The 27,461-nt window shown below is 35.2% G+C and overlaps 1 protein-coding gene across 1 annotated transcript; it reads right to left on the reverse strand.

Moving 5' to 3' along the window:
- Positions 1 to 22,180: 22,180 nt before the first annotated feature.
- On the reverse strand, positions 22,181 to 22,721 carry LOC107191254 (CCHC-type zinc finger protein CG3800-like). Its single transcript, XM_015580244.1, has one exon. The coding sequence runs from the start codon at positions 22,635 to 22,637 to the stop codon at positions 22,383 to 22,385; it is 255 nt and encodes an 84-aa protein (XP_015435730.1). The 5' UTR covers positions 22,638 to 22,721; the 3' UTR covers positions 22,181 to 22,382.
- Positions 22,722 to 27,461: the final 4,740 nt, after the last annotated feature.

The following is a 27,461-nucleotide window of genomic DNA, read 5'->3' on the forward strand; positions in this document are numbered from 1 at the left end:
TAATGAGTTAAAGTATTTTCAAAAATTACCTACGACTGTGTATTGTGACAATCAAGCTGCAATAACTTAGTTAAAAATCCAAATTCGACTAAGCGCTCGAAACATATTGAAACACAATACTATTTTACGACCGAAAAACAAAAGTTGCTATATATAGATGTTACATATGTACCAACAGGCGAACAGTTAGCAGATCCATTTACAAAAGCATTACCTAGACAAAAATTTGTTAATTTAATGTGTCAGATCGGTGTGAAGGATGAATAGATTGAGTGATTACTCATGTATCTATACTTATAGAATTCTGTATAGAGATGACGAATGAGAAGTATGATAAAATATGAATTGAGTGGGAGTGTTAGAAATATGCAAATCATATTTTGGCGCCGCTGAATGTCAGGTAAATAAGGTAGTTAGTTACCTGACCTACTGATTAAAGTAAAAACATGCGGTGTAACGGAGCCTCGTGTTTCGAAGACAAGTCTATTAAATATATATCGCTTTTGTTCTTAATTCTCTGTGCCTACTAATACCTCCTCGATTACTCAATCGTCTGTGTGCGTTATACGCGTAATATTTACCACTATAACAACACATGTTAATTGTATATTATTTTTTTGCGGATACAAGAACCTCAAACACTTGGAGTAAGATCGAAGTGGTAATAAAATATCCAATGCACATAAAACATACAGTAGTTGCTCAACAGACGTTGCTCTAAGAATATACGAAAAGAAACGCGACCTCCAAGACACTTTCCCATGCAGTTTTTCCTTCCCAAAAAGTATTGACCATGAAAGAGTGGGGATCGACCTATTACGCCACATCGATCCTAACGAGAGAGGATCAGTTCCACAATATCAGTCGTCCTTTCCGAACGGTGCCCTTTGCATTCTACGAGCAAATAGAGTTCATGTTCGGAAAACTAAGTTTTAGTTTATTTAGCGATTACGTAGTGATTATTTAGTAGTGTCGCGTATGTCGTCGTTATAAATAGTACAAATTAATTATTGTAGGTTTTATTAGGTATTGTAGATTTTGTTAATTATTGCAAGTTTTATTAAATATTGTAGATTTTATTCATTATTGCAGATTTTATTAAATAATATAGGTTTTATTAATTATAGCGTGAAGTTAGTATTAAATAGTGTTAAATAAATTATTTTGAGTGTTAGTTTTATGTAACCTATACAGTGTTAAACCCAACGGAGGAACAGCTCGCGGGTCTACTTAATCGCGCAGTGTGTGAACATTTTTCGCGGTCGGGACAATCGGGCTGTGTGTATGGACATTTTTCGCGGACGGTACAATGGCTCAGTGCGTGTGGACACTTTTCGCGGACTTCTGTGGTGTACGTGCATGTGCGAATTAATTTTATGGATACTCGTGGACAGGACAATTGTGATACGTGACAACTAGAGGGGGCACTAACCCTCTCTACTCGATAATATTCGTAAGAAGATATTTACATTTCTTGCGAATTTTATCGAGTAATCAGAGTTAATGCGATACAGGTGGATTCGACTCAAATACCGCGGGCACAAGTTATCGACATCTTCTACGGGGGTAAGTAAACAGCTGTTCTACCGACTTTTCCTGCACGTCGTTGAGTCTTTAAAGTGACTGTACGCCCCTGATGAGCCGTGATCCGCTGACACACCGTGCGCGCGGATTGCCATGATTTGGGTCAATTTTTAAACGCTTATAACTAACAAACGAAGCATTTTTCGCAATTTCGTTATTCTTGATTTTCGTCTTATTTTGCCTCAAAAAATCGCCCCTTAAATTTTTCCCACTAGTTGTCGAACACCCTGTATAATGCGCTTATCGCAAGATTTCGGAATCTCATGATGTGGAAATAATAAATCTACTTCACACATCGGCTTTATGCGAACAGTATAAATTAAAGTCTCCAGTTTGCATATATAACTTTCAGAACTTAGCTTACAGTCATTCAAATTGGTTAATGTGGTATATTGAATTTTCGATCTGGAAAGTACAAGATATTTAGTAGTAGGTTGTATAAAAACGTATGAATCATTTTTAATTAGCTGGCAACGGTAAAAGATGATATAACCGGAATATATTTTCAGTTACCAATGGAATTTCAATAGTAATGATTAATTTATTATTCTTATCGCAAACTTCTAATGTGGTTAAATTTAAAATTCTGTTTGCATAAATATCTATAAGTGGATATGGATAATAAGTGCCTTTCGGAAAAAACTCTACAGTTTTTTTTAACTCAGTAATAAGTTCAGTTGATGTTATAATAAGTGGATGTAAAATATTTTGTTTCGCGAATAAAATTGCATTTATCCAATCTGAAATTTCTACTTTAACCGAATTTATTACAGTGGTTAGTATGAAAATTTGTTGATTTATTTGTTCCTGAACTTCAAGATTATTAATCCTATTATATATACTAACTGAATAATTATTTGAAGTTTGAAAATTTTCGTTAAAAATTTGTGTTGTTTTATATAAATTTTCAATTGTATTATTAAAATTAGTGATAGTTGATTGTACTATTTGAATCTGTGATTTAAATAATGTAGACAATTCTCCCTCATCCTTTTGAACGATGTTAATTATATTATTATAATATACATCGTCATTATGATCCGACGTATCTGTAATAGTTTCAAACTGATCAACAAATCTACTGAATAAACTACGCTTTACTCTATTGTAATTTACTAAACTCTTTAAGTTCTTTTCTTTAATCTTAATTTCCAGTAATAAGTTATTAATATATTGTTCTAAAATATTACAAAGAGATGTTCGATTAAATGATATATCTAAACTACAAAAAGTTTGGGTTTTTAAAAGAAGCGAATCAATTAAATCTATTTTCTTAATAACATCGGAAAAGTCCATATATGTGACAAGTTTCCAGGTAGTATCATAAAATTGGAGTTCTTGAACGCTGTCGTAATATGTCAGGTGAATGTTGAAACCGAGTGACATTATAAAACTTAGCGCCCACCATAGCTATGGATCTGTAAACATTTATAAAAATAAATTTCCTTAATGTTTTGCATTTATCATGGAATGTGCATGTTTTAGACGATCAGTATGAACTACAATTTGTCTACGATTTAACTGAATAGTGACGTTCACCGATGAATTTACTTTGATCACCTTATACAGGCCAGTATAATTCGATGTAAGTTTCCTAGATTTGTTTTTTAAAATTTGTTTTGTCCGTAAATAAACTTGATCTCCGACTTTATATTCAACATTTTTTGTCTTCCTATCGTAATATTCTTTGTTTTTTCCTTTAGAAGAAAGTATATTATTTTTCGTAATTTGTCGAGATTTTTGAAATCTTAATTTTAGATTATCTAAGAAATCATCATATGTATATTTAAATTCAGGTTCTTTCACAATTGACCGCGGTAAATTTGGTTTATGACCAGAAACTAGTTCACACGGAGAAAAATTAGTAGTGGAATGAACAATTGTATTATACGAAAACATTACATACTCGAACCATTTATCCCAATCCGTTTGTTCAGGTTTAACATAATGCTTTAGATAATTAGCAAATGTCGCATGACTCCTTTCGAGGGCTCCATTTGTTTGGGGATAATACGCAGTTGTTTGAATTTTTTTTATTTAAAATAATTTAGCAACGTTTGTAAATAAATTAAATGTAAAATCTTTGCCTTGATCTGTTATTATAGAATTCGGAACACCAAATGTGTAAATAAATTTCGAAGCTAAAATCTCAGATATAGTTGCAGCTTCATGATGAGGTATCGCATAAGCCTGTGAATATTTTGTAAGATCATCCTGCAGCGTTAAAATATACCTATTCCCATTTTCCGTTACCGGTAAGGGTCCAACTATATCCAATGCTATCCTTTCAAAAGCATCACTAGATGTAGTTGTTATCTGCATGGGTTTACGATTCTTTTTCCTAACTAATTTATTTATTTGACAAGACTCGCAATTCATCGAATTGTCAGCAATTCAGCAATGTCATGCTTCATCGAAGCCCACTTATAATTTTGTTTGACACGTTTATGTGTTCGATGAAACCCTGAATGACCACCGGAGAGTGAATTATGACTTTCCTTCAAAATTATTGGAATTTGTTCCGTTGTTGGTTCAAAAATATCCCCAAAGTATATCCTAATCGTAATATCTGATTTATCAAATACAATATATATCTAAGCATTGCTCTTACTTTTTCCCAACGAAATTTATCGAATACATTGCCTATTTGTGGAAAAGCTATAGATTTCAAATTATTTTTAAATAAAATTTCCTTTAATACAATTAACGTTTTAAATAAATCTTCATACGTAGCTTGATCCCAATAATTTTCCTTAATAATAAGATAATATATATTTCTTCCTTTACTCAAGATCGTAAAAACTTCATTAACTTGAGGCTCTCCATTTACTAATTCATTTGTATGGTTAAAATGTTTTTTGAATTCCGATAATATACCATTATCCATATCTAGATCCTTAGAAATACACAGTGCATAATTATCGGATAATGAAAATATTGAATCTTTAAATTCTTCAATTTTATTGTATGTTAAAATAGTACTTTGGAATTTATTTAGAAAATCTGGATAGGATAACTCATCCACATCTATTTTGTGAACAGCAATCGAATTCATTTTACCAGCTTTATACTGCACTTCATAATCATATTCTTCCAATTTGAGACGCCAACGTAATAATCTAGATCCAGGATCTTTTAAATTAAAAAGCCATGTTAAAAGACGATGATCAGTAATTATACGAAATTTCCTTTCAAAAAGGTATGTTCGAAAATGCTTTGTCGCCCAGGCAATCGCTAAAAGTTCTCGCTCAATTGTTGAATAATTTGATTCAGCTCTATTTAAAGTTCTACTTGCATAAGTTATTGGTAAATCTTGTTTTTCGTACTGTTGTGATAAAACTGCACCTATTGCATAATTACTAGCGTCAGTTGTTAAAATGAATTCTTTGGCAAAATCTGGATATTGTAAGATAGGCTGAGATATAAGTTTGGATTTAATTACTTCAAATGAATTTTGTTGGCTACTTGTCCACAAATATGGTACATCTTTTTTTAATAAAGAAGTTAATGGCTTTGTTATCTTACTGAAATATTTTATGAATCTCCTATAGTAACTTGCTAACCCTAAGAATGACTTTATTTCTTTTGTTGTTTTAGGTACTGGATAATTTTGTACCGACTCAATTTTACCGGGATCAGGTTTCACTCCTGATTCTGATATCAGATGTCCAAGATACATTACCTCTCTATGCAAAAATTCACACTTATCAGGCTGAACTTTTAAATTATGTTCAGAAAGTCTCTGAAATACCTCTTTCAGTTTCCTCGAATGTGTTTCTAGCGAATCTGCATAAACTAGTGTTGTATAAAGCTCGAGTCTTTGAAGCTACAAAGCTTAGCCTTAAAGACTGAGTCTTTAAGGCTACAATCATATGAAGCTCGAAGCTCAAGGCTCGAGCTCCAAGGCTCGAGTCGTCGAGGCTCGAGGCTCGAATTTCAAGGCTTTGAGTAATCGAGACTCGAGCCTCGAAGCTCGAGGCTTTTATGTTTAACACGTTCACTGCTTAGCGTGTTTCTGCTGGTTTTGTCTTCAGCGCCAAAGAGTGATTGCCCATTAGAATCATATAATAATATATTACACAATATGATTATATGTATTGTGCAAACTTATCATGCGTAATACATTAATCTTGCTGCCGGTCATCTATGACTCCCACGGCGTAAGAGTATGTTTCCAGTCGATCAGATAATACTATATTTTGAACATTACAGACAAATTTTTAGCAATGTTTCATTTCGTCTACTATTCAATGGTTATTTTGTTTCATTTTTCATTTCCCTTTCTTGGTATCAATCTCTCATGTGTTTGCAGTCATCGCTGTATTTTTTAAAAACTGTATAAAGTATAATATTATAGATTTAGTGTAAATTCCATTATTTAACACTTAAGGGTTCTAGAGGGTTGAACCTTAAAGCTTCAGACTTAATGTGGAATAACACAGTGACGATTGGCAAAAATTAAGTTTTTTATATATATACTTTCAAAGTATAATTTTTCGAAAATATTCTACCAGAATATTAAGTCGAATATCACGTGAATAACGAAAAAAATGTCCCAACTTTGATCAATGAACCGTGAACAAATTGAGAAATTATTTTGTTCGACGCGTAACATCCTATGACTCGTATATCTTGCTCAAGTATACATAGGTATTTTGTAATAAAAGAAAATTTAACGTATTGTCCAAAATATATATTTGATCACCCTATTAATAATAGTTTAATGAGATTTGGGTGTTGTAGACCTAATTTATAAAAACCACGCTTTTCTGGACGTTTTTGGATTATTCCCCCTTGAATCTTTAAAAGCTTGAGATTCGTGTAATATTAGAGTTAAAAACTGAAAACTTTTAGGTTAAGTTTAAGGCTTCGAAAACTCAAGGTCTGTACATTACTTCACTACATACAATTTATACGACTCGAGCCTTCAAGCTTAAAGGCTCGAGTGTTAAAGACTCGAGCTTTCACGACTCAAGCTTCGAACCTTGAGGGTTCGAGCCTTTAGGGTTTGAACCACGACTCGAGCTGTTAAAGCTCAAGACTCGAGGCTCATTTTAACAACACTAGCATAAACAACTATATCATCTAAATAAACTAAGCAACGTATACCTTGTATTCCTGCTAATACGGTATTCATTAATCGCTGAAACGTAGCAGGTTAATTTTTTAAACCGAATGGCATTCTGGTAAACTGGTAATGGCCTGTAGGGGTAGAAAAAGCTGTTTTTTCTGAATCACTTCCATGCATCTTAATCTGATGAAAACCAGGTGCAAGGTTCAGTGTCGTAAAATATTTAGAATTTCCTCGTTGATCTAGAATATCTGAGATATTTGGCAAAGGGAAAGCATCTGCTATTGTAGCATCGTTCAGTTTTCTGTAGTCTACCACGACCCTCCACTTGACTCTACCAGAAGCGTCACGTTTTTTTGGGACCACCCATATGGGTGCATTCCAAAGTGAATTTGACGAACTAATAATATTATCTTTTATCATTTTTTCTACTTGATTATTTACTTCCTGTTTGTGAATTTCTGGATATCTGTAAGTTTTTACAGAAATTGGAATATTAGTATTTGTTATTATCTTATGCTTTAACGTATCAGTACTACTTAATTTGTCACCCTCTAAATAGAATATATGATTGAATTCATTACAAATGTCTAAAATTGAATTTTCCTCTTCGCTATTTAAATGATTTAGACGTAAATTTGTTGATAATCTATGTAAACGATCTGCTTTAAAATCAACAGATTGCTCTAAATTAGTCTTATTATCAGTATCCGTAATATTTACTACTGACGTAATTGCCTCAGAATTATTATAAACTTTTACTAAACTATTACATAAATAAATTCCTTCATTTAGTACTTGTTTTTGAATTATTCCCTCTTTTATTTCTGGATTAATTACGTTTACTGATATTAAACATTCACTTCTTGCAGGCAAAAGAAAATAATCGTCAGATTTAATATATGTATTATTTTTACTTAATCCCTTTTCTTCTTTATTTATGACTGAAGTTGAATTTCCTAACTTAGACTGAATATTTAAACAGATTGGCTTCTCTATGTATTGTAATGGTACAGAATACTGTTGGAAACATAATAAATTATGGTTACAGTCAATTTTCAACTTCAAACGAACAATTACATCATTCCCCAAAATACCAGGTAAAGAAATGGGGAAATCATCTCTTACAACATGAAAAACTACATTATAACGTGGGTTACTTACATCTATGTTTAAAAAACAATATCATAATAACTCATAAAGTTCGGATGATATGCCTTTAATTTTTAATTTTATATCTTCGTAACAAGGTGTTTCACCTTTCAGTTGTGATAATTTAATTAAAGATATATCAGCACCTGTATCCAGCAATAAATCAGTTGTTTTATTACGAGCTTCCGTTATTCGTAAAGAAATGAAAGTAGTAATTCCAGAATTTACATCTATAAATCTGCCAGTATTTGTTGAATTGCTCTCGGTGCGGCAGCGACCGAGGCCTGATTGGAGTTTAAAGGGTTCCTTTGTGACAAATCTTGATTATCTAAATTTTGCTGATTTGCAAAAGACTTTCCAGATGTACCTTGATTATTAGGATTAAAACGTTGCCCGAAATTAGGATTTATTTGATACCTCTGACGATTATTGTATTCAAGTTTCCTACAATCACCAATTTGATGACCCAACTTTTTGCAATATGCACATATTACCCTATTCTGAATATTGTTCGCATAACTATTAGATGGTACTTGAACATGTCTTATATTGTGCTCTGTTTTAACATGAAAGCGATGTTGTATAGGACCATTATGATCTCCTCTAGGAGGAACTCTGTAATAACAATTCGATGTTGTGTGTCCAGTTCGATTACAGTTAAAGCAATGTTTCGTATCCTTAATATTTAAATTTCGAAACTTTGCAATTTCCTTTAAAGATTTTTGTTCTGACTGACTCCTCGGCAATGGCATATTGTACAGCATCTTCGAAGGTTCCGGGTTTTTGCGCTTTCACTATAATACTAATATCTCTTTTTAAACCCATTATAAATACATCTAATGCCTGTCTTTGTAAAAGCTTCACACAAGCTTGTCTTTCAAAGTTTGTCAAATTTAAATCTAAGCTATTTGTTAATTTGACTAAAAAATTTTCTATTTTTTGCGCGTAGCTGAGTATTTCTTCGTTGAAACCTTGTTTACAAGAAGATAATTCTAATTGGTATTGTCCTTGCGACCTTCTCTCTGAATATGATTCGAATAAATAGGATTTTAGTGCAGGCCAGTCGGCGAAATTACGACTTCGAATTAGTGCTCTAGCATTACCAGTGATCTTAGTCTGTATTATGGTAAATAATATAGGTTTTGATTCTACACTAACTAATTCTAACGCTTTATCGCAATTATCACAGAATTCGTGAAATTTACTTTTCTCACCATCGAATGTAATTAATAATTTTTCAGCCAAATCGATTATAATTGCAACAGCCATTTTTAAACAAATACAGAATAATATACAATGCAACCGAATTTATAGATATTTGTTAGATAATCTAAGTATACTAGCACTACTTACAGTAATATATAAAAAGAAACGCATTGGAATTCTGCACGATGCACCAGATGTGGTCCTGTAAAGATGAAAGAACGGTTTTCCTTCGTCGTGACTCCTGTTCAGAAAGGCCCCCTTGTCCTCGACAGGTATCCAATCGTCCGATTCCAGCGATGTACAAAATTCAGGATTGGTATGTAATAATAAGACATACAGCACGATGTAGCACCCTTTAGTACTTTCTCCAGGATGTCAAATATTCATCCCCTCAAATTCCAATACCAAGTGCAACAGTAAGGTTTTCTGACGAAACCCTTTGAACTGCCGAATTTATATATTGACGGCCGTAGATCCGTTTGGGAAATTAAAGACTTGACAGTCACCGTGGAAAATATAAAATTCGTCCAAATTTTTTCCTCGTTGAAAACAAAATTCTCACAGGATCACGTCGTCTAATTAGATCTCGAGGATCCCACTTCTGACACCAAAATTTTGTAATGGAATTGACATGAGGGTAAAATGACTTTTATAAAAAAATCAGCACTCGTCTGCTCAGCTTCCAGAATATGTCTAACGTAGAAAAGTCGGAAAGTTTCTGATGCCAGAATCGTGGGATTTTCGCGCGAGCGCTTACCCTCTCCATGCCTCCCGTGGGTATTCTACACAAGCATATCTAGCCTGTCCGTGAGCTCTGCCCCCACTACGTCCTACTCGGCGACTCACCAACACAAGCGTTTTCTATCTCTGCCGTGTGCGCTCTGCTTCGGGTGTCTCGGCAAAAGTCTACGTCACGCATTTACAACGCGACGGCCGAGTGGCCCAAGCCAGGTCAAAAATCCCAAATCCCAAACAACCTAAAATTTACGTCCTAAACGCGGAGAGCTGCATGATTTCTCTCACGCGTTCATGATGAAGACCCCGTCCGAAACCCCGTTCAAATCCCGATGCGACGGTTTAACTTTTTATTTTCAATTATTGCATAATTTTATTTTGTAATATGTCAGTAAAATAAAAACTTCGAGCATATTGATTTAAGAAACATTTTAAAAAAATGAGAGATGTATTTATTCCTCTTCAATATTTAACTTTTATATTACACAAATACATATTCTCTTATGTATACACAAATTATTCGTACAATTAGATGTTACCTTCATTCTAAGTATTACAGTACATACATATGGAAACATTGGAAGAAAAATCCATCACATTAATATGTTACGTACAGTAAAATGAAAGCTTGGAAGATATTAATTTGAGAAGCATTTTCAAAATCAGATTTTTTTGTTAAGCTGGTCCACGCATATGCATTTTGTTGATTTGATGTCGGTGAGCATGGATAATATGCATGTACATACAACACATCGTCTTTTCTTTTTGTCCTGTAAATAATGTCACAAGTGTTCCGTCCTCAATATGGACTTTCTTTACTCACGGTATATTAATTTCTTTGGGCGGCTAAAATGCTTCTTTCAAAATCTGGGAAATTCCTAACAACCCCTTTTGAAATAATCGGACAATAATGTATTCGGCGCGCGTATAATTGCACCTAATTCAAAGTCCCTTTACGTTAAAATGGTTTCTAAGAATTCAATACCGTCCTACTTTCCGGTAATAAAGACATTTCCAAATTATGTGTTACAATGAGCCACCGTGCAGTCTCGTTATTGCCTCCATTTACGATAGGGTTGCCCGCGTTGCGGTCAGATACGTCTCACCCTAAGTACCTGCTCATATACGCGCGTCATGGTCATATTCGGTAGTAGTACTATTATTCCAATTGCGGTTCACACTATGTGTATACTTCTTTTCAGACATAGAAAAGTAAAGGACTACTAACATCACATGTGCGTGGACCTACTGCAACGGTTCTCAGAAACGCGAAATTAATAATTTCATTAATACAAAATCGAATTTTGAAAATGCTTCTCAAATTAATATCTTCGAAGCTGTTATTTTACTAACATATTACAAAGTGAAATTATACAATAATTAAAAATAAAAACTAAAACGGTCGCATCGGGATACGAACGGGCTCTTCATCATGAACGAGCGTGTGAGATAAATCATTCTGCTCTCGGCGTCGGTCCTTTACTTTTCTATATCTGAAAAGAATAGAAATTGGAATAATAGTACTACTACCGAATATGACAATGAAGCGTTTCTGAAATTAATATCTTCCAAGCTGTCATTTTACTGTACGTAACATATTAATGTGATGGATTTTTCTTCCAATGTTTTCATATGTATGTATTGCAATAGTTACAATGAAGGTAATATCTAATTGTAAGAATAATTTGTCTGTAGTATATATAAGAGAATATGTATTTGTGTAATATAAAATTTAAATATTAAAGAGTAATAAATACATCTCCCATTTTTGTAAAATGCTTGTTAAATTAATATTTTTGAACCTTTTATTTTACTGGCAAATTACAAACTAAAATTACACAATAATTAAAAATAAAAAGTAAAAGCGTCGCATCGGGATTCCAACGGGGTTATGGACGGGGTCCTCGTCATGAGGGCGTTAGAGAATTCATGCTGCTCTGGACTCTCGGCGTTTAGATTGCTTGGGATTTGGGATTTTTGACCTGGCTTGGGCCACTCGGCCGTCGCGTCGTAAACGCGTGACGACGTAGACTTTTGCCGAGAACACCCGAAGCAGAGCGCACACGGATAGAGGTAGAAAACGCTTGTGTTGGTGAGTCGCCGAGTAGGACGTAGTGGGGGCAGAGCTCTCACGGACAGGCTAGAATATGCTTGCGTAGAATACCCACGGGAGGCATGGAGAGGGTATGCGCTCGCGCGAAAATCCCACGATTCTGGCATCACTGGTCGGAAATGCCTCGTGAATACATTTCTGGGGTGGGAAAAACCCAAATTTCATTGGCTCTTCCCTCAATACAAACCGTATTTCATGGGGTGAAGGAGAAAGTTTTCTCAGCAGGTGAGAAGAGAACGGTTTCCGCTTACAACTTTAAGGACCGAAGGTCTAGAGTATAAAACTGGTTTAAAATCTATCCTAACGTAGCTAACGTAGAAAACACAAAAGAATGATAGAAAATATTAAAGTAAATATCCATGGTTACATTACACCCTGTTAGTTACAGGCTAACATGAAAATACTATTCATTATACAGAGTGGGGCATTTAAAACAAGTCACCCGAATAACTCGCTTATTTTTGAAGATAGAAGTAAATGCATCAGACTACACTTATTTGGTATCGAGGGGCTCATAATCTGATGTTACTAATTTTTTGCTAGGTGGAGGCGTCAAGGAGATATGAAGGCCAACTCTGTTTTTTAAAATGAAACGGTATGGTTTTTTACTTACATTCTGATGGAGTGTTTCAAGACGAATACATTGACCTATTATGACGGTCATTCAAGGTCACTCAAGGTCAACTGCAAGAGAAAACAGATTATCTCAAAGCACTCTTCGAACAATTTCGTGTCCTGTCTGGTTGTTGGCATATCGCTCTTGTAGTCGCTAATAGGGGTCACGAGACATAAACATACATTCAATCACATTGTAAGCATGAAATGTTACAGAATTTCTGATCAAGAATTTTGGAAATTGTTAAATTGGCCGATCAGGAAGTAACAAATGGATGGCACGTTTCCCAGACCTGACATCTTTAGATTTTTATTTGTGAGGAAAATTAATAAAACATGTGTACCGCGAATAACCAACAACCAAAGTTGACATGCAAGAACGTATAAAAGCAGCTTGCTCTATAATAGATAAAAATGAAATTTGTCAGGCAGTATCATTAGTATTGCAACGTTTTAGAATATGTATCAGGGATGGAAAAAGAACCGAACCGGTTCGTTTAGAACCGGTTCTTAACCGGTTTCTGCATTCAAGAACCGCTTCCATAAGAGAACCGGTTCCATAAGAGAACCACTCTAAGAACCTCATGTCGGTTCTTTTGTGAGAACCGGTTCTGCCTTTAAATACCAATCTTAGAACCAGTACTGGAACCGGTACTAGAACCGGTATTAGAACCAGTACTGGAACCGGTACTAGAACCGGTAATAGAACCAGTTTTCCGGAGTTTCTGAACCGGTTCCTGGTCACCTGTCTGGCGGTTCTTTAAATCTGATTCTCGGAATGCGTTATCTTTTCCAAGATAAACTGTCCATATTTCGTTCAACTATCTCGGCAATTTGTAGTTTTATCACCTATCGTAACATGTAGAAGGATTATATGTATATTTTACACTACCTACATTTTATTAATCGATCATTTATAGTTTATAGGAATCGAAGAACGTCAATATTTACAGTTTACAGACATTTTAAGAAGCCCCAATTATTTCTTTATGTGTGGTGACTCGTAAAATACTGATCGCCCATGGCACAGAGCGAGTCTTTTAATTACTCGATTTTGTTTATCAATTATTAATTGTTCTTGTAGGCGGCACGTTGCATGATTCCGGATTTGGAACCTTCCAGAATTTTCCGGAGCCCCTTACCATGTGCTATGTATGTGCATCTCTCACGCACGCACACATACATTCATTCTTGATTGTTTTTTGTTAATTACGCCAGCTGCCGCTGTATCGTGAATATTCTAGAATACGGAGTATTCTCGAAAAATCTGAGCTACGACACATGCAGGCGCACACACACGCGCATGCACATGTTTCCTTTGACGTTGCCGCTTCAGCCACTGAGCGTATAAAGAACCGCTTCCGACGAAAGAACCGGTTCTGAATTAAGGGTTCCGCTTCTCTACTATAGAACCGTTACTCATAAAATGGACCCGGTTCTAGTACCGGAACCGTAGAGCCACTCATAAAGTAGAACCGGTTCTAGTACCGGAACCGTAAAGCCACTCGTAAAGTAGAACCGGTTCTAGTACCGGAACCGAACCGCTATCACATAAACGGTTCTTTTTCCATCCCTGCTATGTATCTATGTTCACGGTCACCCTTTTGAACATTTTTACTAGCAATGAATACGTAAATAACATGTTACATGTAAATCGTCGAAGTGTTTAAAGCGTGCTTTGAGATAATCTGTTTTCTCTTGCAGTTGACCTTCAGTGACCTTGAATGACCTTCATAATAGGTCAATGTATTCGCCTTGAAACACTCTATCAGAATGTAAGTAAAAAACCATACCGTCCCATTTAAAAAAACAGAGTTGTCCTTCATATCTCCTTGAGGCCTCCACCTATCAAAAAATTAGTAACATCAGATTATGAGCCCCTCGATACCAAATAAGTTTAGTCTGATGCATTTTCTTCTATTTCCAAAAACAAGCGAGTGATTCTCAATCTTGCACCATTAATTTTGTAATTTTTGTTCTCTTTTTCCTCTCGTGTAGTAAAGACCTATTATTATTGATAAATAATAATATAACTTATCTCAAAATCTTTTTACTACCAACAGTTGGATCTGTAGCAGTGTTGGGCAATATTTAAATAAATTATTATTTAAGTAAAAATTTAAATAATAAGGTATTTGTTATTTGGATGTTCAAATTAAAAGCAAAAATAATTATTTATTATTTGAGCAAGTCTAAATAAACTATTTAAAATAATATAAAGTTAATTGTGTAGTGAATGAATATTTATATTTATTGTCTTGTGTCAACAGATACGTTTGTACGTGTAGTAAAAGAATAAAGTATATTTATTGTCTGGTGTCAACAGATACGTTTGTACGGTTGTCTTCGACCGACTGCCCGACTCGCATAACGCGAAACGCGAGTCGCATGGAGCTTCCTTTCTTCCCCCCTCGGTCGCAGGATCGTCTTTTCTTTCTCGCGGCCGCGACGCATTTCGGCCGCCTGGATGACGAAATATTCCTTTTGAGGAAGCCTCGTTCTCAATTGTTATTTACAAATACAATTTCAGTTATTATTTGTTAATTATTGTTTATTATTCATAGTCATTAAACAAATTTTCTTTCCAACTGTCCTCAGCAACAATATTAATACTAATGTATCGTCTGTTGTGCATTATTTGAGAACCTTTAGATTGTTTACATCGGATAAGTTGACCGACCTCTAACTCGCTACAGTTTACAGAACGTGCACTCGATGATACCTCTCAGAACAATAGAAGATCCTTATGCTTTTGCTATAATGGTAAATCTTGGTGTAACGACAAAATTTAATATTATTCGTCGTCGTTCTCTTGGAAGAGAAATAACTATATTATTCGAGTAACAAAAAGAACAAATTAAAAATACATTGAAAAATGTTCGATATGTTTATATAACAGCTGATGTTTGGTCATCGAAAAAGAGAAGTTTTTTTGGCGTTACAGTTCACTGGCTGGATTGTAAAACGCATGAGCGAAGGGCAACATGTCTTGTTTGTCGGAGGCTATAGGGCAGACATACTTTTGACAAAGTAGCTGATATATTAAATATCATTCACTGTGAATTTGGTTTAACTACAAATAAAATTGTTGCTACTCTGACAGACAATGGCAGCCATTTTATAAAAACCTTTACAATATTTAGAGCCAAAGAATTGAATAATTTAAACTCAAGTGAAAATTCATCTAATAACAGTGAGGAAGACGATAATGATATTTGTGAAGAAACTGATAACGAATATGTCCCATTGTCCTTTCCTGAGCAAAGTGTTTCTTTGTTGCCTAAACACTTGAGATGCTGTGCTCATATACAGTGGGTGTAAAAAGTATTCGTACACCCTTTAAAACGGAACAATTCTTTTAAAATTGGTCCAAATGACTTGAGTTTTTTTTGTGAAGTTAGAGACATTAATTTACTAAATGATGTGAAAAAAAAAATCTGAAAAAGTTGCAATTGGTCCGAATCGCGAAGAAAATATTAAAGGTCGTGTTTTACAACTTTTTAATCTGAGGCTATAATGAAAATTAAATAAATACGTATCGAAGATTTATGTTAGTTTTAATCGTTTGTATCTCGTAGCAACGTTAACCGATTTTAATGAAATTTTCAACATGTACATAACTAACATAAATCTTCGATACGTATTTATTAAATTTTCATTATAGCCTCAGATAAAAAAGTTGTAAAACACGACCTTTAATATTTTCTTCGCGATTCGGACCAATTGCAACTTTTTCAAATTTTTTTTCTTCACATCATTTAGTAAATTAATGTCTCTAACTTCACAAAAAAAACTCAAGTAATTTGGACCAATTTTAAAAGAGTTGTTCCGTTTTAAAGGGTGTACGAATACTTTTTACACCCACTGTACTTAATTTATGTGCAACAACGGATATCAATAAAGTTATTGAATCATTATCTTCTTTAGTTCATATCCACAAACAAAGTTTCGAAAAGTGTACGTCTTTGTGGAACGCGACTAGAATCATCTAATCATTAAAATCTATCATTAAAATTTTGGGACATATATGCTTTATCCAGACAAGAACAAATTTATAAAATAAAACATAAAACCGGTCAACTTTTCCAAGCTCTTGGCAAACAATACCAGCCGTTGATAGAGCATGAATTTTGTTATACAGGGTGGAGCAATAACTATGTCTACTTTGAATATTGCCGTTATTTGTAATAATATGAAAAAATGTTATATGTAAAACTTACACGGTATAGAGGGGGGCATATTGTGACAGACATTTTCTGCGTGGGTGGAAGCATAGAGGAGATTTCAAGGTCATTTCTATTTTTTTTAATGGAATGCTATGTCTTTTTTATGGCGATGTGATATCCGGTGTTGAGACGACTTCGGCGAGCTATCATTCAAGGTCATGCAAGGTCAAATGTGGTAGTAAAATAAACTTTCTTACATTACAGGAGATGCTCGAAGTGGTGACCGTTTGCATCAATGCAAAGTTGCAATCTTCGTATCGCTGCATCACGTGCATGTCTTATCGTTTCTGAACATATTCTACCACATGCTGCAATTATCCGTTGTTTCATATTTTTGGTGTAGTGGGTACTTCTTGATAAACAGCATTTTTCAATACTTCCCAGAGAAAAAATCTAATGGGGTTAAATCCGGATCACGAGTTGGCCAAGAAACTAATCCTCCACGTCCTATCCATTTATTTGGATAAAGTTCGTTCGGTGCATCTCTTACTCTGCGAGCATAATGTGCTGGACACCCGTCGTACTGTAACCACATCATTTGGCGAACGTTTAGTGGTACATTTTCTAATAAAGGCCCCTATGAAATAATACAGCATGTGCTAGAATAAGTTCAGAAACGATAAGGCATGCACGTGATGCAGCGATGCGATAGTTGTAACTTTGCATTCACGCAAACGGTCACCACTTCGAGCATCTCCTGTAATGTAAGAAAGTTTATTTTTTTACCACATTTGACCTTGCATGACCTTCAATGATAGCTCGCTGAAGTTGTCTCAACACCGGATATCACATCGCCATAAAGAAACATAGCATTCCATTAAAAAAAATAGAAATGACCTTGAAATCTCCTCTATGCTTCCACTCACACAGAAAATGTTTGTGTCACAATATGCCCCCCTCTATACCGTGTAAGTTTTGCATATAACATTTTTTCATATTATTACAAATAATGGCAATATTCAAAATGGACATAGTTATTACCCCACCCTGTATATGGGAGTATTTAGAATGCTTACGATCAATTGCACAAGGTTTGGACATTCTTCAAGGACAAAAGAATATCCATTACGGAGTAACTTTACCTTGCATTTTGTCATTGCAGCGAAAACTAATAAATTTTAAAGGGAAGGACTGGGTGTTTTACAAGCCGTTAATTACCACATTGGTAAAAAGCTTGAATCTCAATTTTAGTTCTGATACGGCAAGGAATGCATCTATAGCTTTCTTTTCACACCCACAGATGAAAAACAGATGGTTGGCATTTGTTCCTAACAAATTTCATGATTCTTTACTTCTTAGAAGACTGTGACCAAAGTTATGCAACATTACACAATATAAAAGATATTCCCATTACTTCCAGTCGCAGGAACAGTAGGATTGAAAAGTTCTTAGATTTTGATGTAGTAAATGAAGTACAAACTGATCTTGAAGCGACTGCATCAGAACATCTAATAGCACAATATTTCCAAGATTCGAACTCGGAATTAAAGAGTTTGGATGCGTAACAGGCAATAAAACGTATACATATTTATAAAATATAACACGCCTATACCATCTTTGGCTCCAGTCGAACGGATATTTTCTTTAGCAACTACGACCAATATGCCAAAATCGAACAACCTCTTGGACAGTATGTTTGAAAAGAAAGTAGTTTTAAAGGCAAACATGAACTACGAACTATCTATTGGAAAAGAAAATTAATACAACAATTAGTTGTAATTATGTAAATATTATACTTACAGGTAATAACGATATTAATTTCGCGACGTTTTCATTGTATGTACAAAATACAAGAAATAAGAGAAGATCAAAAACTATTTATTTGTTTTCCACCTAAATCCAAACAAGAAATAATCTTTTATTTGCAAATAGAAAATAATAAAGAAATTACTTTTGGCATTATATAAATGACTTTTATTTAAATAAAATATTTCCTTGTTATTTGCAATTACAATCACACAAAAAGAATTGCCCATTTAAAATAAAAATTTGCACAACTCTGACCTGTAGTCATAGTATATGTATATGTACTATAGTATACCTTATTTTAAGATCGACGGGCGTATCCAAGGGGGGTGGGGGTAGGGAGGGGCACTTGCCTCCCCCCTTGGACGGAAAAAATGTGGCTTTTGCCAAACCCTACAAGAAAAAAATTGGATTTTGCTCCATCACCCCTCCCTTCACAGAGTTATGAAATTTGTGCGTAACATTTAATATTACAGTATAATTTGAAACCTGACCAACAATCTATATTAACAAAACAAATAAACATTTTCAACGATTTATGACTTTAAAAACAAAATAAAGTGTGTCTGGCTACGTACAGCCTTTTTCTTTGTGGCAGTCAACGTATTAATATTTTTGCCCCCCCCCCTGACTGATCACTTGGTTACGCCCATGGTAAGATCTATTGGGTTTCACATTTGTTTCTTTTTTTTCCGATGGCATACAAGTTACTTCAATCTTTTCTAGTTCTCACACCGCGGCGAAAAGAATCAAGTTCGTATGTTTAATAGTTACTGAGAAAAAAATTCTTTTGTGATGATAGTTTTCGTAAAGATGGGTAAAGATTACCAACTTTGAGGGTCTTTTTTAAACAATTTTAAAACCAACAAAATTATGACTTAACCCCTCCCTATTTTCACATGATGTATAACATATTTGAATTTAAGCAAAATCACAGACATCATGTACAAAAGTGATCCACTTGGCGTGGAATGTCCCGTAAGGAGGGCGTAAACGAAAAGCTACATAATCATGTTTTGGTTTCAATATACATACATACAAACGAACGATAGGGTACCGATACATACGACGAAAAAAAGGTCTTCAAATATGGGAGGCTCTACTGTATAAGTAAATTCGATCTGTCCATAAATCCGTTTCGATTAATGCAAAGACAGGGGATGCAAGGTCGTGGTGGACCAGCGAGGGGTCAGAGCCAGGTTTTCCTCGTACGACACTGACCGCTGGGGGTTAATTATCGTTGACTCCCTTGAAAAGCTCTCACGCTCAAACCCTTCCGGGCTGGCAAACGCGGCCTGACCAGCCGCGACCACCCCTTAAAGGTAGCCCCTGCCCATCGACGAGAGACTCGGACAACAACCGGTAATTTTTCTTCAACGATCCGCGCGCTGCTTCTCTCTTTCGTACGCCTCGGTTCGTTTCCCTCCCTCCTTACACGATCCAGGGGGTGTGCTTCGTTGGAGGACAAGCAGAGAATAAACCAGGGGGCCCTTCCATTCGGGTTACATTTCAAAGCGAACCAATAGAATGGGGTCAACTGTGAAAGTAGGGGTCACTCGTCGGGGCATACTTTGCCGGTGCAGGCAAAGTCGATTTTTGTTAAGAAGCATCCTCACGGTGTATTTTCACAATTAACGCACCACCGCGGATGGTGTAACAGTGCTCCGGGGCAAAATCATAAGAGGTTCAGATCTCAGACACGGGCGACTGCCAGGATAAACATAGATCAATGATACACTCCGGGGAGGGAGGGGAGAAATGTTACAGAATTTCTCTGCAAATACTATGTACGGTCGCTTGAGTTGAATTTTCAATGGACGATACTTTATCTACGGCAAAATTCATTATTTGGATAAACAGTTTCGATTAACACGTTGAGGACGGCGCAGATTTTGCTATGTCGCGCCGCCGGACGGCAGTAAAAATCGTATAGCTGATATAAGCCACCAGTGGTACACGCCGCCAGATGAACCATTCGTGTGTGAGCCACCGGTGGTACACGCCGCCAGATGAACCATTCGTGTGTGAGCCACCGGTGGTACACGCCGCCAGATAAATTATTCGCATGTGAGCCACCGGTGGTACACGACGTCCTCAACGTGTTAAGAAATAAAAGATTTAAGATAATATGATATTTGGTCATTGTTAACAGTTTCAGTGCATGCATCCTAAAAGTTCTTGGAATTGCAAGAGGTGGGGGCAAGTGACCCCAAATGATTTAAAACCCGAAATATATCCTGCACTATGGACTTTCAAAAAAAATTGTATAAGCCTTTTTGGAGATTAATGTTTGTACTTTGACCTAGAATAGTTGTAATTAAAGAAAAAATAAAGTAAAGTAATAAAAAAGGGGGTTTAATATGAAGATGTTTTCAAAAATCGAGGTTCAGATCAAACGGAGACTGATGTCTTCTATCCCCCCCCCTTCCCTCGATACACTCGAAGTGTTCATTGATTAATTGTGGAAATTTCGATTTCTATAATACATTAATATTTATTCACAAACAGAGTAGACACTTGGCGAACGGTTGTTTAATCTGATTGACTGTTTAAAGGTCAGGATGGCGATCTTAGATACTATGTACTGCTTTTCACTATGTACTTATTATTCGAATAAAATTCTGCCCAACTCTGTTTAGGGGTAACTTTACTGCTAAAGATATAATTGTAGTTCAAAATGAATTCGATGACGTAACGAAGTTTCGTACTAAATATTCTTGGAAGCAATGAAGTTTTCTAATCTGTTTAGTTGCTCTAGACGTTGATAAACCCCCTTTTTTTCTACTCATGTTGACATACGATCTTGCGTAACGAGACTGCAACAGTTCTACCACGAAATTCGCATTGTGTAATCGTATAGAGTGTATTTAGTTACGTTTCGACAAAGAGCGACGAGACTGCACGGAATTTCCATGGACGCGTGTACTCTTGTGTACAATAATGAAATTGTTTTAGAGAACTTTGTCGTCAAAGATATTTCAAAAGAAACAAGGAAAATGTTGATAATCTTGCGCGATGATTTATCGAAACAATACTATCGAAGTAACGTTGATGAAAAATGTAAGAGTAGGTAGTAAATTCGGATTTTATCCCGATCTATTAAAAAAAAAAATGTTACATGTACAGTGTGTTTCATAAGAGCGTTGGAACGATATCTGGAAAAATAATTGATATTTTTAAAAAATTCAAAAACAGGCATATAGTACATCTAAAACACTACGACGCAAGTGCCTAATTGGTCTAATATAATGAATAATCCGCTTCATTTTCAAGTATAGCCTCTATGCTTTTGCTCAAGTTTTCCGCGTACCCCTCAAGGAATGTCCTCCATATTTGCTTAATTTGGCGGCATAGCTGCTTTAAAGTAAGTATAGGCCTTCCTTGAAGCTCAGGCTTGATCATTCTCCAGACAATATTTAATCGGATTAAATATGCCTTTTTTTTCCTTTTTTTTTTTCTTTTCTTTGTCACAATTACCATATATTTGCTTGATATAAAAAAATATAATTACAATGTAACAAGTCAAACTTGTAATGTATAAAAGTTCAGTTGTTGTAATTTCAATCTTCTTTCCTATTGCTAATTACGTTTCCAAATGTTTTATTTAACTGAGTACTAAGTGCAACAAAACTAAAAGTTTATATAAATGTGGTTTTACCCGAAATACCAAATTCATTCAGGACAGTTGAATTTTTAATCAAATATGCTAGTTGTGAAGCAACTGTATCACCCAATACATCAACTAAAAATCCAGTTTTTCCAGAAATCATGAATTCTATTGGACCATCTGAGTTATGGGCAATCACTGGTTTACTTGTATACATTGCTTCAAAGGGAACAATACCAAAATGTTCATGGTGTGGTGTGTGTTATCAGAATTTTATAATAATGTAGATAGATATTTTGTTAATATCTGAAGGTGAACGAAGGAATATCACTTTATCTGTTTGCAATCTTTTGCGAAGTGTCCACCACCGTTACAACGGTAGCAAACATCCTGAACCTCTTTGCAGTCACGTGCATAGTGTCCAAATTGGTTGCATTTGTCACGATCGCGTCCATAACCGCCTCCATGGTCATATCCACGGTCACTTCTACCACCACCGGCGCCTCCACCACCACCGCCTTGTGGACACTCTCGTGCAAAGTGCCCTATCTGGTTACACTTGTAACAAGTGCTTGAACTCATGTTTCAAACTCCTCAGGTACTCGATGAACACGAACAATGAATTCTCCTTCGATTGGATTTTACCGACGCGTTGGTGACAATGGGCTCGGGGGATGGGTTCGTGTTGCGAATTTATCACGACTAAATTTTTGCTTGTCCCCTGTTTCGGTCAATCCATTTAAGGAATTTATCCTGTGATAGGGACTTCGATGGTGTAGGGAGAAATAAATGTTAAGAGATTTATTGATATTAAAATCTTTACTGATTTGTGTTAAATGTTTAAAATACACGTTCGAGTGACTGGTAATATAACGAGGTGACTCGACAACTGATTGTCTAAAACTGGCGCCGAGCTCTCCAGTTCGAGCCTTTTTAAGATGCCCGTTTCCACCCCCTGTCCTCGGGGTTTTTTCTGTAAAAATCCAATGCCGAACGTCTCGGGGTAATTTCCCACCACTACCACGTGCTGAGCCAACTCCAGACTCCAGGCACCGCGCGATTTCTCCAACGTGAGAAAGCTCCGGAGACATAGTCCAGACGCAACACCCCGATGTTCAGAAATTTTCGAAGGACAAGTCCTCGAAGATTTCCGCACTTCCAGTTGTACGTCTCGGTTCGTACTTAATTTATTACGGTAACCCTGGGTGGCCCAAGCATGCACAGTGTGGAAACGCCCGGCTAACGCTCGGGGATAATTTCTGGGTTTTGTCAAACACTCTAATAGTTTAATAATTTATCCCCGGGAACAGGAGATGGTCGTAGCAATTCGTTACGGACGTAACACCGGTATAGTACCGGTATTTTATGTTTCGGTAGAAGTCCCTGTAAAATACCGGTATTATACCGGTATATATTTCGGTTTTCCGTAATATCGGTTTCGGTATACCTTTGGTATTGTATCGATATTTTTCGGTTGTACCTTCAAAACCCTAATAGAAATCGAAATACGAAAATACGGATATGATATTATACCGCTGTATAAAAATACTGGTATATTTACCGATATTTACTCATAATTTTTTCAGTTCATTACATTTTTGAAGATATATTTCATTATATATTTACGACGCAAAACTTAAAAGAACAATGTCGAAGAATGTATGTGCATGAAATAATTAAATAACGTACAATATTGGCAACTTCTGACGATCCTGTGTATGCGCATATTGGTCCTTATTTGTCTCATCGCAGCATTCTTTTAATTCAATGAGACATTCTAACATATTAAATATGAAATGCCACTATGTAGGACAGTTTATAATTGGCTTGTTTGTATCGCCTTTAATAACCTGTTCACTTTTTTGTTTGATTATACTTGTATGAAATCAATATGAATCTATATCAATATGAAAATACATAATCTTCGATGCTTTTCACCTTCTTCCTGGATGTTTCACTTATCATAGACTCCTTCGTAGTCTGATTTTCTGTCATCATCTTTAGCACCTTTACCAGTTGAATTTGAATGAGTAAAATCTATCGATTTAAAAGATTTGATACAGGATTTTGCAAAATTAAAGTCAAGGAAAAACATATCAAGTAAAAGTTTATTTTAAAATACCTTTTTGATGTTTGTCTTTTAATAATATTTATTTGTGAATCATTATTCTTCGTTATGATTAAATGTTTCTTAATTCTATTTAGAATAATTTCAATTTTGAAGATTTATATATTTTATTGCATGCTTTATTACAAAACCCCCTCCACCACTTTTTAACGAACATTTTTTCATTTGGTCTAAAGTCTAAACGCACCATAAGGAGGTACCGATCCATGTCGCGACACTTGGCATTTGGGATCGATGCGTCGTTCCGACGATTGTAATTTTTGTAACATTGTAAGGTAATTGTCCCAGTTGTCGATCAAGACCCAGTTCTCGATCATTTTTATAAATAAATAGCATTTTAGTTTCAGAATTATTTTTTACCCGTTTGTGAGCTTTCTTTATAACTCCCTCTTTCTTGATCGACTACTAGGACAATTACTGATCGATAAGTTCCGACCGTAAATTAGTGAGTGACGTTTAGGTCATCAACATTTTTATTCTCAGTTGTATCTTCCACATTTAAATATACATAGAATCTAATTTTTTACCATGCTATTATTTATATTAGTGTTAAAATTAACTGTTAAAATCAAAACGATTTATTTTTCATTTTTTCATTAAAAAAGTGTCGTCTTCTTACTAACTGATCGAAAATTGGGGCAACTACCTTATTCTTTTGAATTTGCGATCATACTATACATAGTACCAGAAAAATGCTGGTAATTAAAATGGTTTCTCGGTACTACAGTGATTGCAATACTACATCAGTTTCGATCTAACTTCGTTAACATAATATCAGCTTTAAATAACTGCTTATAAATATCTTGAAAATTGTAATATAATACAAAAACAGAAAAAATTACCGGTAAATTTAGGTAAATATACCGGTATGTTCACGTACCGGTATTTTCTTACTTCGGTTTCTATAAGGGTTACGAAGGTAGACCCGAAAAATACCGGTATAATACCGGTATTTTACGTTTTGATAGAAGTCCCTGATTTTAATTACAATGATCAAGGAAGACACGTCACTTGCGAATACACGTGTACTGTAAAGTAAGACAGAGTCTAATTAGAGCAAGAAGCTGACAACTTGCTGTTTAAAATTCATGTGCCTATTGACCTTAGAGTAGGTTCAAAGAGCAGTACCTACGTAGTACAGTGATTGCTTGTGTCAAGAGCCGTCACGAAGAGAATGTATAATAGCGACACACGCAATAGCTGGGGACGCATGGCTGAGCATAATCAAACCTACATAATCACGCGCGTGCATCCTTAATAATTTTAATATGTTTTATTAGAATTCATTTTCAGGAATTTTGAGATAGAATTACCACATCTCTGTTACGATATATACCACGCACACAGTTTATTCGATTTTTTTAAACAACAGTTTTTCACTTTTCCATATAAACATGAAAACTATTTAAAATACACGCGCTCTAATTATATTTGCTGATAATAAGATGCAAAAAACGATTACGTAACACAGTAATTGTTTATTAACAATTATATTTAACTTCGTAATTAAACAATGAATGTTCATGAAAATAAAGTAAATCCGTGTCTGTGTAAAATAAATGAATTGATATATTTAAGAGAAAACAGTCCTTATATAAACTAACGATTTTATAACTTGACACTCATAGTCATTATTATTCAAAGAAAAAAGAACAAACCCCTGCAGCTAGATATAATAAAATCACAGACTCCAGATTAAACTTACCAACTATCAACCTTGCTCGGTTTAAGGGAGTCTTCTACTGTAGAACTTCGAAAAAAATGGATTCTCTTTGTTTTGCATTTGTACTTAAAGAATAAATTTCGGAAATGTTTGAAGGAGTCGGCACACAGCACGCAGCGCGCAAAAAACAATAATACAGTGGAGATAGTGGCAGTAAGACTTATAAAGGCATTTTAGAAATTAAACTATTTGATATTAACGGAACATTGTCCAGAAAAACGAGTTGGTCACGTTGAGACATGAATGGGCACAATTTTACGCAATCTAGAAAAAGAGAACACGGATATTGGCGGCAAAGGTACCAAAAAGTTAACGAACAAAGTAATCGACAGGCTTACAAAATACTATGGTTTGGGCATCGTAGAAGTTCTGTCTCTGTTGATGACATGAAAAGACCTCCTGGTTTAACATTCTAGTGTAAATGGTGTGAAACAGAAACAGTTGATGCATTTGATGACTTTTCTTATTTCTTATAATGATCCACCTCTTAAAGAAGAAATTTTAGACAGAACGAAACCAATTTACGGAGATTTGTCATCGAATGATTGATTAGTAGGGATAAGATTTGGGAGCAAAAACTCAAAATAGTAACGAGTTGATAAATTCGTTGATTTGGACTTTTGTTCGAAAACACATTTATTCAGGACTATCAGCCATCAAAATTTACACTTTTCTTGCTGTCAGTATTTTTAACGAAGGATTTTCAACTGTTTTGAATGTTCTCTCTAGAATGGGAGAGACTGTTGGACGAAAGGCGAAGATGTATGTGAATTCGTAAGACGAATAACCAAACCACCGCACGAAGCGATGGTCAACAAAGACTTAAAAGAGAGCCAGGATTGCTTATAGAGAAGAGATATCAACTGAGCAGAACTTTTTGAAGAAGAGAAAGGTCCTCTGCATGGTCCAGGGTTGGCGGATTAGTCGTAGGTATAATGATTTCCATTGAAACAACATCAAAATACTTTGAACGCGTTTTTCTCATAACCATGAGTTTTAAAATGGCGTTCATGATATATGAAGATCTACTTGACCGATTGACCTCAAACTTTGTGTGCAACGTTAGTACACGTGTCGTTATCCTCCCTGCCAGAGTAAAGTCAAAAGTATTTTTTTCTCATTTCTGTAGTCCGTAAATGTTGACACGTGAATAAACATGTACAAACAGTACGGACGGTAAAAGGATTAATAGTTCCTTCGTAAAAGAAAATGTCAAAAAACGACTACAGAGGCACGTCTTACAGTAGAATACCCCCTTGATTCTATGGTACAATCTTTAATATTTGTTACAGTATAAAAACTTGTTCCTGATAAAAGAAAACACGAATTTCAATAGTACAGTCCATGTTTCTGAAAAGTGCTGCATAAGAATTTGTATTACAGTTACTTTTGCAACAACGTTTACCTACATGCATTATTCTTTAAAGGATAAAACCTCCATCTAGAGCATCTTTAGTACTCAGAACTTAATCATTTCTACTTCTTAGAGGTGTAAATGATTTCATTGGAGACAATACGGGTTGACATCCTTGACAGGTTGCGTTTCTTGTAACAT

Source organism: Dufourea novaeangliae, unplaced genomic scaffold (genome assembly GCF_001272555.1).
Source record: "Dufourea novaeangliae isolate 0120121106 unplaced genomic scaffold, ASM127255v1 scaffold265, whole genome shotgun sequence".
NCBI classification, from domain to species: Eukaryota; Metazoa; Arthropoda; class Insecta; order Hymenoptera; family Halictidae; genus Dufourea; species Dufourea novaeangliae.

Coding starts and splice junctions, on each gene's coding strand:
- LOC107191254 (XM_015580244.1), bottom strand. CDS start 22,637: ATGAGTTCAAGCACTTGTTACAAGTGTAACCAGATAGGGCACTTTGCA.